The sequence below is a fragment of the Pan paniscus genome, chromosome 14 (assembly GCF_029289425.2).
Source record: "Pan paniscus chromosome 14, NHGRI_mPanPan1-v2.0_pri, whole genome shotgun sequence".
NCBI classification, from domain to species: domain Eukaryota; kingdom Metazoa; phylum Chordata; class Mammalia; order Primates; family Hominidae; genus Pan; species Pan paniscus.
Window position 1 is genome coordinate 32,573,049 of NC_073263.2, and position 12,423 is coordinate 32,585,471.

General features: G+C 44.9%; 1 protein-coding gene across 1 annotated transcript in view; it reads left to right on the forward strand.

Annotated features, from left to right (window-relative positions):
* The first annotated feature begins 6,432 nt into the window (after window positions 1-6,432).
* Window positions 6,433-12,423, forward strand: part of KL (klotho) — a 49,804-nt gene continuing 43,813 nt past the window's right edge. Inside the window, exon 1 of the mRNA XM_034936567.4 lies at window positions 6,433-7,269. Within this exon, the coding sequence (XP_034792458.3) occupies window positions 6,451-7,269 (819 nt within the window). The 5' untranslated portion in view covers window positions 6,433-6,450. The remainder of the gene's footprint in view (window positions 7,270-12,423) is intronic.

The window sequence follows — 12,423 nt, forward strand, 5'->3', positions numbered from 1 at the left end:
TTTCAAAGTGGTCTTTCAGGTTCTAGCATCTCCTCTTTTAATTAATCCTGCCTGTCACTGCCAATCAATAGATTGGTTAATTAATATTGCCTCTGTCTTAAAATAAGTTGAGGCATACTGCAATTTGTCATTGTAACTTCACTAGTTAAAAACCCTCAGTGGTTCCTGAGTTGAGTTGGGCGCTTACAGGTTTGGACTTCAAATCTTGGAATGTAAATCACTTCCACATTTCTCTTACTTGCAAATAAGAAGAATGAGGATACTAGTGGGTGGAAGTGGCTCCCTGATGCCTCCCTAGTCCTTCACAAAGGTGCGCCTGGTATTTGGTAGTTCTGGAAATCTCTGTGGAATGAAGAATTTGCTAGATCAGAGAAGCTCAGAACTCCAGTGTTAATCTTTCTTAACCCTTTTGGGCTTGTTAGATGTGTACTGGGAGAACTGGGGAATGTTGGCACGTAAGCTATTCACAGTTACATAGTTTTGTGTTCTGTTTATTGTCGTAACATCAGTTCTTCCTGAGGTTTTTCAGTAGAGTAGGCTTGGGCCATGGCCTACTGTAGTCCCATGTAGGATGTCAAATATGGTTTTGTTGTGACCACTTTCCCTTTCTGTGCTCAGGGCAGACATTACTAATCAATCACAGGCTCTTTTCCTAAGCCGGGTTGTGGCTTTAGAATCCTCAACATTCTGTTTTGGCCCTGAGGAAGGGCAATCCATCCCTTACCAATGGGTTCATTCATCCACTCCTTCCTTCCACAAATACGTAGAGAGCACCTACAGTGGACGGGTACCATCTCCTAGGTACTGGAGATATTGCAAAGAAAAGGCCATATGTCCATTACTATGGAGTTCACATTCTTATGGGAAATAAAGGAAATAAACAAGTAAATGAACAAGATAATTTGAGACAGCCATAGGCTCTATGAGACAACTAAAACAGGGTACTGTAGTTGAGAAGAACTGGGGTAACTACTTTGGACAGAGAGAGCAGAGAAGGTTAAGGATATACTTTTTGTCTGGGAGCTGACTGAGGAGAGGCAAGTGGTTCCATGAAGAGCATTCCAGAGATGGGGCAGGGCAAGTCAAAGACGCCAAAGCTGGGAATAAGTTTGGTTTGTTCCAAGGACAACTAAGAGGCCAGTGTGGCTGGAGCAGAGTAACGAGCAGGGAGATGGGTAGAAGAGGACGAAAAGCACAGCCGAGGAAACAATCAATAGATTGAAGAGACAGCCTACAGAATTGCAAACCATACATCTGATAAGGGTTTTAATATCCAAAATATATAAGCAACTCAAACAACTCTATAGCAAGAAAGCAAATAACCCAATTAAAGAATGGGCAAAGGATCTGAGTAGACATTTCTCAAAAGGAGACATACAAATGGTCAAATCTATGAAAAAAATGCTCAACATCACACTAATCATCAGGAAAATGCATATTAAAACCACAATGAGATATCACCTCACCCTAGTTACAATAGTTATTATAAAAAAAGATGAAAGATAGCAAGTGTTGACAAGATAGAGAAAAAAGAAAATCCTTGTATGCCATTGGTGGGAATGTAAATTAATATAGCCATTATGAAAAACAATATAGAGGTTCACCCAAAAATTTAAAAATAGAACCACCATGGCCGGGCATGGTGGCTCATGCCTGTAATCCCAGCACTTTCGGAGGCCAAGGCGGACAGATTGCTTGAGCCCAGGAGTTTGAGATCAGCCTTGGCAACATGGCAAAACCTCATCTCTACAAAAAATAGAAAAATTAGCCAGGCATGGTGGTATATGCCTTGTAGTCCCAGCTACCTGGGGAGACTGAGGTGGGAGGATTGCTTGAGCCCCAGGGACTTGAGACTGCAGTGAGTTGAGATTGTGCCATTGCACTCCAGCCTGGGGGACCGAGTGAGACCAGGTTTTTTTTTTAAAAAAAAAAAAAAGAAAAAAGAATCACCATATGACTCAGCATTCCTAATTCCTATTACGGGTATATATCCAAAGGAAATGAAATAAGTATGCCGAAGGAATATGTGCATTGTGTTGTTTACTGTATTACCATTCACAATAGCCAAGATAATGATTCAATCTAAGTATCCATGAACAAACAAATGGATAAAGAAAATGTGGCATATATCCACTATGGAATACTAGTCAGCCTTACAAAAAAAAGGAAATTCTGTCATTTGTGATGACATGGATGAACCTGGAGGGCATTATGTTAAATGAAATAAGCCAGGCACAGAAAGACAAATACTGTATGATCTCAGTTATATGTAGAGTCTGAAAAAGTTGAACTCACAGAAGCAGAGAGGAGGACGATGGTTGCCAAAAGATGAGATGTGGGAGTGGAGGGGTGGGGAGATATTGCTCGAAGGATGCAAAATTTCAATTAGATGGAGGAATAAGCCAAGAGATCTATAGTGCCACATGGTGACTATAGTTAATAACAATATATTGTATTTTTGAAAATCTCTAAGAGAGTAGATTTTAAGTATTCTTCTTTCTTTCTTCTTTCTTTTCTTCTTTTCTTTTCTTTTTTCTTTTTTGAAACAGAGTCTTGCTCTGTTGCCAAAGCTGGAGTGCAGTGGTGTGATCTCAGCTCACTGCAACCTCCGCCTCCCGGGTTCAAGTGATTCTCCTGCCTCAGCCTCCTGAGTAGCTGGGATTACAGGTGCCTGCCACCATGTTGGTGAATTTTTGTATTTTTAGTAGAGACAGGAGTTTCACCATGTTGGCCAGGCTGGTCTCGAACTCCTGACCTTAGGTGGTCCACCTGCCTCGGCCTCTCAAAGTGCTGGGATTACAGGTGTGAGCCACCACGCCTGGCCAGATTTTAAGTCTTCTTACCACACCCAAAAAAAATAAGTATGTGAGGTAATACATACGTTTATTAGCTCAATTTAGCCACTCTATAAATGTGTATATATTTTAAAATAACATGCTGTACATGAAAATATATATAATTTTTTGTCTGTTAAAAATTAATTAATTAATTAATTTTAAAAAGAGGAGGGCAGGGAATACTTGTGTATTTTGTTAACTGGACAAATGAAACTCTACTTTCATTTGCTCATTAAACAAATACTTGTTTTGTGCTCAGCATGATTCTAGGCACTGGGACTACCGCATTTTGGTCCATTACTTCCTTGCACACAAAAACCCTTTCTTTTCACCACGAATACACTATGAACATTTTTTTTTTCTTCAGTGTTTGCATCTCTTGATTCCTTCCCTCCAGGTCTTTGTGTGAGTTTTACTCTTTAAACCCCAGATATTGTCATATTTTTCTCTGTTAAACTTTTCCAAACAACTCAAAATAGGGCAATTTCTTCTTCTTCTGAATTTCTCTAACAATTATTCTATGGGTCATTTATTAACACAGCATAATCAAACAACTCATTTATTTTCATCTTTCTTGATCCTTTCTTCAGTTGGATGTTGTCTTTGAGGGCAGAGGTTGTCCTCTATGTTTTGAAGTCTCCACACAGCTCATCATTGCCTTGCCCGTAGTTGTAGCTCAGTGAAATAAAAATCTGCCCGTAGAAGGTGATGTCTGTGACTGGTGAGCCGAGAGCTTGTGGGGTTGGTGTTGTATTTGGGTGCATGTGAATCAGTGCATCTCCTTCTGCTCCATTGGTGTTAAAAGGCTCCCATCGTCCTGGGAACACAATAGGAAAGAGAACAGGTGGGAAGGCACTGGATGAAGGAATGTGGAGAATGGAGGAAAAGTTGATCAGATTGTTGACAACTTTCAGTGTTGAAATTGTCACCAAAATCAAAGTCAGTAAATAAATTTACAATGTCCTTTTCTTCGATGCATCAATAACTTCACCTTCCTGTTCAAAGCACAGCAAGTAATTAATCTCTTATTTGCATTTGAAACCCAAGTTTCAGATGTTTGAAGGTGGTTGTAAAAAATAACAACCAAAATAAAGCCAAAATAAATAAGAAGCAGCACTAGGCCGGGCACGGTGTCTCACACCTGTAATCCCAGCATTTTAGGAGGCCGAGGTGGGTGGATCACAGGAGGTCAGGAGTTCGAGACCAGCCTGGTCAGCATGGTGAAACCCTGTCTCTACTAAAAATACAAAAATTAGTCAGGTGTGGTGGTGTGCCCTTATAATCCCAGCTACTAGGGGGGCTGAGACAGGAGAATTGCTTGAACCTGGGAGGCGGAGGTTGCAGTGAGCGGAGACCATGCCACTGCACTCCAGCCTGGGTGACAGAGTGAGACTCCGTCTCACACTTGTGGAACCCAGAACTTAGTAACCATGAACAGAACCTTAATAAACAGAAAGTTCTGGAAATAAAGTTTAATCATCATGGAATCTTTATCACTGGGTTAAATGAACAATCATCTGGGAACATGTCTTGGAATGCTTAAAGCTTTGAGATGCATGTGCCTATGTGGCAGACAAATTTCAAATGTGAAACGTTTAGTTAACTTGGTCTTGCTTTTTAATCACTGCTTTAAAATTTAAAAAATGCTGCTGGTCAAGTAAAAATAGCAATAGATAAAATCTGCCCTGAACAAACAGACCATACATCAATAAATGAATACTTAGCTTAAGCGATTTTCCATGAGACCCATGAAGCATTTCTAATTGAAACTTAACAAGCTACAACCCAACAGACACTCCAATCTTCAGTTCTAGAAGGGAAATGTGATACTCCATGTAGACGTAGCTTTTTAAATTTAGCTGGAAGACAATGTGACAGTGAAGTTGTGTGCTGTAATTTTTTAAAATTGCTGAAGTGTCATGGTTTGCTATTTCGTATTTATTGAAAAAATGTAAATGCTACATTTAACAGAATGGCAGTAAGTCTGTTTCAATCTGAAGACTTAATCTTACTAATCATGGTAATATATGCTGGCTGGAATTGGGAATATTTCATAAAATACTGGAATAAATTTGTGCTTATATTTCAGGGGAATTAATAAAAGCACCTTCATCTGCAACATTTAAAATGTTATTGCCTTTAAATTTGTATTAAATAATGCAGGGAAGATAGATCACTGGGGGAGAATGGATGCACCTCTGTGAGGATCTTGGTTATTCAACACACGTGTACGGGTGAGGAAACTAAGGCACGACTTGCTGGGTAGGGAGGTAGGGATATTAGCAAGATCCTTCACTTGTCTGGGCTTTCTGTCTTTGAGTCACCTTTGCGCAGTTTTTCACTGGACTTCACAAGCCTCTGAGGCGGCAGGGCAGACAGGACATCCCTATTTTATAGAGGAGGAAACTTAGGCTTACAGAGGTTTCCTGCCCCAAATCACAAAGGTGGAGCCTAGACCTTCTCAGTCTCCACCAACTGTATTTCGGTTAGCCACAATCCTATCTACCCACATCCAAATGGACACCGTGGCTCTGCAACTTCTGTCAAAAGGGCTCTTTGGCAACAGGAAAAACGTCATGGCTCCATTGTATTGTAGAGGATGGGAATGGGTGTTCCGGCTAAATTCCCCCTCCCCTTTCCCTCCACAGCTCAGATGGCAAATGTGCGACCCAGGGACCTCCCGCTCCAGCAGACCTGTGCGCACAACTTTGCACAGATTACCTGCTAAGTCAGAGCCGAAAGGTAACACAGATGCCAAAGGATAATAAAGGTGAATGAGATTTACTCAAAATTGGAAACTTGGTGTTTGGTTTTTCAGGAGAACAATCAACGACTGTGATTTGAAGTTCACCAGGGAATTCTGAGAGATCTAATCAAAGATAGAGTGCTGGTTTGAAATGATTAAAAGGTAACAGTAAAAGGGAGAGCAAAACCCCAGTCCCAACGCAACCCATAAATCTACTTTGTCTTCCTCGAAAGAGGGGCGCGTCTCCCCGCGAGCATCTCACCTAAGGGGGAATCCCTTTCAGCGCACGGCGAAGTTGCCCCTCGGCTGTCCCACCTGGCAGTCCCTCTAGGATTTCGGCCAGTCCCTAATTGGCTCCAGCAATGTCCAGCCGGAGCTTCTTTGGGCCTCCGAGTGGGAGAAAAGTGAGAGCAGGTGCTTCCCCAGCGGCGCGCTCCGCCAGGGCCCGGCAGGATCCCGCGCCCAAGTCGGGGAAAGTTGGTCGGCGCCTTTTCTCCCCGACGAAGCCGCTCCAGGGCTGCTCTCAGAGGACGCGCGGCAGGCAAAGAGAATGAACCTGAGCGTCCACGAAACGTCCTGCACGGCTCCCGGGAGCTGGGAGAAACAGGTGCCTTTCTCCGACGTCCGCGGGCGACGCCTGCCGCACCTTGCCCGCTGCCGCGCCCCTCCCGGGCACCCCTCGCCCTCGGCGCCCCTGCCCCCGCCCCCAGTGCCAGGGCGGAGGCAGTCCCGGCTCGCAGGTAATTATTGCCAGCGGAGCCCGCCGGGGAGCGGGGGTGGGCGCGCCGGCGGTGGGCGGGCGGGCGCGGCGGGGCGCGGGCATAAAGGGGCGCGGCGCGGGGCCCCGGAGCCTGGCTCCCGCGCAGCATGCCCGCCAGCGCCCCGCCGCGCCGCCCGCGGCCGCCGCCGCCGTCGCTGTCGCTGCTGCTGGTGCTGCTGGCCCTGGGCGGCCGCCGCCTGCGCGCGGAGCCGGGCGACGGCGCGCAGACCTGGGCCCGTTTCTCGCGGCCTCCCGCCCCCGAGGCCGCGGGCCTCTTCCAGGGCACCTTCCCCGACGGCTTCCTCTGGGCCGTGGGCAGCGCCGCCTACCAGACCGAGGGCGGCTGGCAGCAGCACGGCAAGGGTGCGTCCATCTGGGACACGTTCACCCACCACCCCCTGGCACCCCCGGGAGACTCCCGGAACGCCAGTCTGCCGTCGGGCGCCCCGTCGCCGCTGCAGCCCGCCACCGGGGACGTAGCCAGCGACAGCTACAACAACGTCTTCCGCGACACGGAGGCGCTGCGCGAGCTCGGGGTCACTCACTACCGCTTCTCCATCTCGTGGGCGCGAGTGCTCCCCAATGGCAGCGCGGGCGTCCCCAACCGCGAGGGGCTGCGCTACTACCGGCGCCTGCTGGAGCGGCTGCGGGAGCTGGGCGTGCAGCCCGTGGTCACCCTGTACCACTGGGACCTGCCCCAGCGCCTGCAGGACGCCTACGGCGGCTGGGCCAACCGCGCCCTGGCCGACCACTTCAGGGATTACGCGGAGCTCTGCTTCCGCCACTTCGGCGGTCAGGTCAAGTACTGGATCACCATCGACAACCCCTACGTGGTGGCCTGGCACGGCTACGCCACCGGGCGCCTGGCCCCCGGCATCCGGGGCAGCCCGCGGCTCGGGTACCTGGTGGCGCACAACCTCCTCCTGGTGAGTGCGAGGGGCCAGGCGGAGGGCCACGCAGGGGAGACAGAGGGCCTCCACAGGGGCCAGGGGGAAGTGTGGGAACTGAGTCTCACCCAGACGAGGCTTCACTTGGACACGTGTATGTGGTCACTGGGGGAAACTGAGCAGTTCTGACTTCCCTTGGAAGGCGTGGAATTAGGAGAGAAATCCCTTAGTGGGCACACGAGTGAGTGCCCCTTGGAGTCCATCTGTGGAAGGGAAGCGGGGATAGGTTTCCGCAGTGAGGAAAGAAACTCCTTTCTCTGGGTGTAGAGGAATTCCTAGAGGTGAGGGCAGGGAGGATTTGCTAGGAGTAACTACAGGGAGAGAATGAGCAGGGTGGATGAAAGAAACATGTTTGTTCTTAAGCCGCACAGATAGCATTACTCTCTGGAGATGTCACGAGTTCAGTGTTAATCCAATAAGATCTGTCTTGCTTGTGGCACAAGTCCACACTGTTGTGAAAGTGTCAAAACACAACTCCCGGAGAGTCAGATTTAAACTGTGTTTGGAGGTCCCTTCTGCGGTAGGGCAGGGAACTGCATCCACCAATCTTATTCACCGAGGGTGTGAAGACCGCTTTATACAATCTCAAACAAAGCTAGTCATAGAAACACAGAAACAACTGCAGGGTGATATAGATTGTTCTACCACATCTATATTTCCACAGTGCTCTCTACAGTTGAAAGGGTTCCTCACTTATGACATTGTTAGCCTGATAAAATTAATTGTAACACCCTTGTGCAAAATATTTGATTAATTTTGACAGCAGGAAATATTGATATGCCATGGTAAAGTTGTCTCAAGTATTTCTTCCTCGTTTTTTCTCCTTAGTGTTCAAATTTAGGCACCATTGTTTTGGGGATTCATTTATAATCATGTCAGTTGTTAGTACACTTTGTACAGAGTTTTGTATCACAATAAAATATTTTATGTACACGTATAAACATTTTAATAAAAGTGTTTAAATGTACAACTTTTGGTACCCAATTCTGATGACTTGTGGGCCTACTGGAAGACTTATTTTTAAATTTAGAATTCAGCCACATATTCTGAACAAAGTCAGTATTAAAACCATTTCTAAACACTTTTAATTAAAGCCATAGATAATATGGGCAGAGCAGTACTGGGTTATTGAGGTGACTTAGTGCTCTGAGCTGCTGGTAATGTTGTAATAATGGCTAAATTAGATTTTATGTCAGTTCCACAAAACCTGTTTGCTGCTACTGGCCATAAAAGAATGTTGGATTTGTTTGGAAACACATTGTGATTTTTGTGATTTCATACTTATGTATGTCTTTTCATAAGGATGTTTTAGAGCAGTGATTCTTACACTTTTTCAATCCTTTTATGGATCTGAAAAACCCTAAAGACCACCAGTGTATGGCTGGTGATAGAAAAACTATGGGAAGAATGGTCTCACTTTTTGAAGAAAACATAAGCAAGTTATCAGTTCATACTGGAAGCAAATAAATGGATCAGCTGGAGGATCTAATAGATCATGCCCATAAAATCTTTACTTTAGATTTAAATCCTACACGTTCTATTTTTAGAGTCCCTAGGATAAACTCTCATATACAAAGTAGTCAATTGTTATTATAGTGACTTATAGGATCATTTTATTATAAGATAAAGACTTGCGTGCTCTCTGGTTCTCTGGTGTTTTAAATAATCAACATGTTTTAGATCTTTTTGCCCACTCATGGCCCTCTGATTAACTTCTCAGTTATATTTTTCAATGCTTACACAAAAAATTTGCCAAACACTAACCATCCTTCCTAGAAATGCAGTGGACTTTGTATTTAGGGAAATTAGTAACAGGTGAATGCTCCATTTTGCTGATGTTGCAAACAAACTGTTAGTTGGTGTAAAGTATTAATTTTGCTTTCACATTTCTTTTGGTTTGGTGTTTAGTCATTCTTGTATCTTATTTAGAAGCGAGTTCCCATTGTCAAAGAAAGTATCTTGAATTAATTTTGTTGTATGAGATACTTTCATTCTGTTTTCAATGACCTTTCTCTATGTGTATATAGGGGTTGGGGGAAGGGAGGATACAAAAATTTGAGCTTACCTGAAAAAGATAAAACATTCTGCAGATTTTGATAAAAGGGCATTTTAGCTGGGGCTTAGATATTGCTGCTGTACAGATATAGGGGCCAGTTGTGTTCCGGGATCTGATGTTGGTGAAGGATAAAGACTGGCTAGCACCCTTCCCTCACTCCCTCTGTGTTTCCACTAACTTACAAATGGGCTAAGGAGATCCCCTGGGATGATGGGAAGCTTGACCCCTCCTAGAGAGTCAAGAATCATTGATGGCCTGGAGGACAGGAGGCAGAACAAACAAACAGCAGGACAAATAATGGAGGCCCTGCTCAGAATGGAGGTCTTGGTGTTCTTTGTGGGTTCCTCATACTGGAGTGAGCCTTGGCAAAACTGGTGTGTGTGTGTGTGTGTATGTGTGTGTGTGTGTGTGTGAGAGAGAGAGAGAGAGAGAGAGGAGACAGGAGAGAAGGAGAAGAGGGGAGAGGGGAGGAGGGACAGAGAGAGAGAGAGGTCTCCTACAAAGAGCTTGGAGCTCAGGCTGCTTTGCTCATTTGAGTGTAATCCAGGAGGATGCGCCTTTTCTCTCGGACTTGAATACCAACTGCTCAGCCTTCACAGCTCTTGAAACAAAGTTCTTAATGTCCCCTGAAATCAGCACTAGGGACTGTAGTTGGGGAGTTCAGCCCCAGCAGTGCCTCTGAGTCTTTGTTCTGTATATGGGTTCTAAGAGGATTAGAATCAAGTTGGAAATACATGTGTTCCCATTCCCCACCTTCGACTCCCCTCACCGCCTGAGATTCTTGCAAACATTTGTGCAAGGAACCTGTGAAAAAGACTTCTTTCACGTAAGGAAGTAGGGCTAGGAGATATTAATCTGGGCATTGTTGAGCATTAGCATCAGTGTGCAGGTCTCAGCCCATCTGTCTGCAATGTTTGTTGAAGCCATCACTTCTTGTCCCTTGAATCCTTCCTCAACTTGGATTTCAGGCCCTGGCTCTCCCTTGCTTCTCCTCTCAGCTCCCTGGCGATTCCCTCTTAGTCTCCCTTGCTTGTTCCTCCTCACCTTGCCTATAAATAGTGGAGGGCTCAGGGCTCTGTCTAGATTCACTCCAGGCCATTGCTTTGAATACTGCTGCATCCCGATGACTGGAGATTTTGAGTCTCCACCCAGGTTTCCCCGAGCATCAGACTGGCATAGACAACTGCCTTCTCCACGTGGATGTCTAATGGGCATGTCACATTGAACACATCCCAAACCAAACCCCTGCTTCCCCTTCTCTATTATGATGACTTTACTCTTCCAGTTGTTGGACCCTGAATCTTAACTACTCCCCTTTTTCATGTCTTGTTTCTAATCCATCAACAAATCCTGCAGCTCTACCTACCTCCAGGATGTGTCCAGAATCAAACCACTTCTCCCCTTATCTATGACTACGATGGAGGTGCAAGACACCATCCAACCTTGCCTGGGTAATGGGAAGAGCCTCACTGCTGGGGTTCTTATTTCTGCCGTGCCCCCTGCAGTGTGCCATGATGGATGCTCTACAGGGTGACATTATGTGTGGACAAGACAGAGTCCTTGCTTTTTCAAATCCCACCTGTTCTTCTGGAGCCAGCTAACACGCTCCCTTGGGCCCCATGCCTGAATGCCATCTCTTCCTTCTATGGCATCCTGCACAGGACTTCGCTTTGCTCAGATGCCTCCTCCCACGCTCTTCCCTTTATTTAACCATTTGTCTCCATTTTACCCCTTCGCTAGCTGGGGTAATCCTGTTCACTTCATCTGTATCTCTGAAAATGGCATCTTGCCCTCCCTTGGTGCTCAGCAGGTGGCTTCTGGTTTACTGAATAGCCTGATTTCACCTTTATAAACTCATGCTACTAGAATTTTCTCTCCTTGTCAGTCTTTCTAGCCACTTTCCAATGGAACAGAGACTACCAAATCCTAATCTGATAAGGAAAAATAGGTAAACATAACGTGGCAGACTCTGACATCTGCAGTGAAAATTTAAGGTTCATCATCAAATGTGTGATTCCATTGTGAAAATGTCCAGTTAAAAGCTATCTGTAGTCACCATGCAGCATTATGTAGAAGTTTTCAGAATAAGGGCAGGTGGTAAAGTCTCCTGGCCAGCTTTAGGAGTATATATTGGAAGGGGCTTTGTTAGCTGATTGAGTTCTTATTCCCCAAGTAGTTAGTATGAGCGATTTGTCTACTGTATATATGCTCAAATTACATATACTATGCACTTTTGAGAAATACTTTACAAGTTTTCCTTTCATTAAAATGTATTTGGGGCCGGGCGCAGTGGCTCACACCTGTAATCCCAGCACTTTGGGAGGCTGAGGCGGGTGGATCACCTGAGATCAGGAGTTTGAGACCAGCCTGGCCAACATGGTGAAACCCTGTCTCTACTAAAAATATGAAAAATTCACCAGGTGTGGTGGCAGGTGCCTGTAATCCCAGCTACTTGGGAGGCTGAGGCAGGAGAATCGTTTGAACATGGGAGGCAGAGGTTGTAGTGAGCTGAGATTGCACCATTGCACTCCATCCTGAGCAATAAGAGCGAAACTCCATCTCAAAAAAATGTATTTTGTACATAACTAGAATAATCAACTGGATTGAAAGTTAATATAAATTTTAGAATACTACTGAATTCAATAGTGCATTTAGTCAGAAATAGTTAAAATATCTCCCAAACAGCTTGAATCACTCCTTTTTGAAACATTGTTTTTTGAAGGTTACGGTCAAGTCCAAGAAAAAATTTTAAAATAGGAAAAGAATTAATCAAATCATTTCAAAATCATAGCAGTGTTTTAACAATGCCAATTATTTTGAGTTGAAGAAGAGAAGGAAAATGTAAACTATGCATTCAAATAATGTCAATGCACCTTCTCAGGTGCAAAATGAATGAACAATTAACTGTGCCAGCTGAATATGTAGCAATCACAGCTTTTGCACATAGAAGCCTTCTGAATTATCTTATATTCTCAAAAATATCATTGCTCTAAACTAGAATTTTATTATAATTAATTTGTGCAAAAGTTGTCTTTCTTTCAATGAATGTTATCTTTTTAAGGCATAAAGGAAATTTT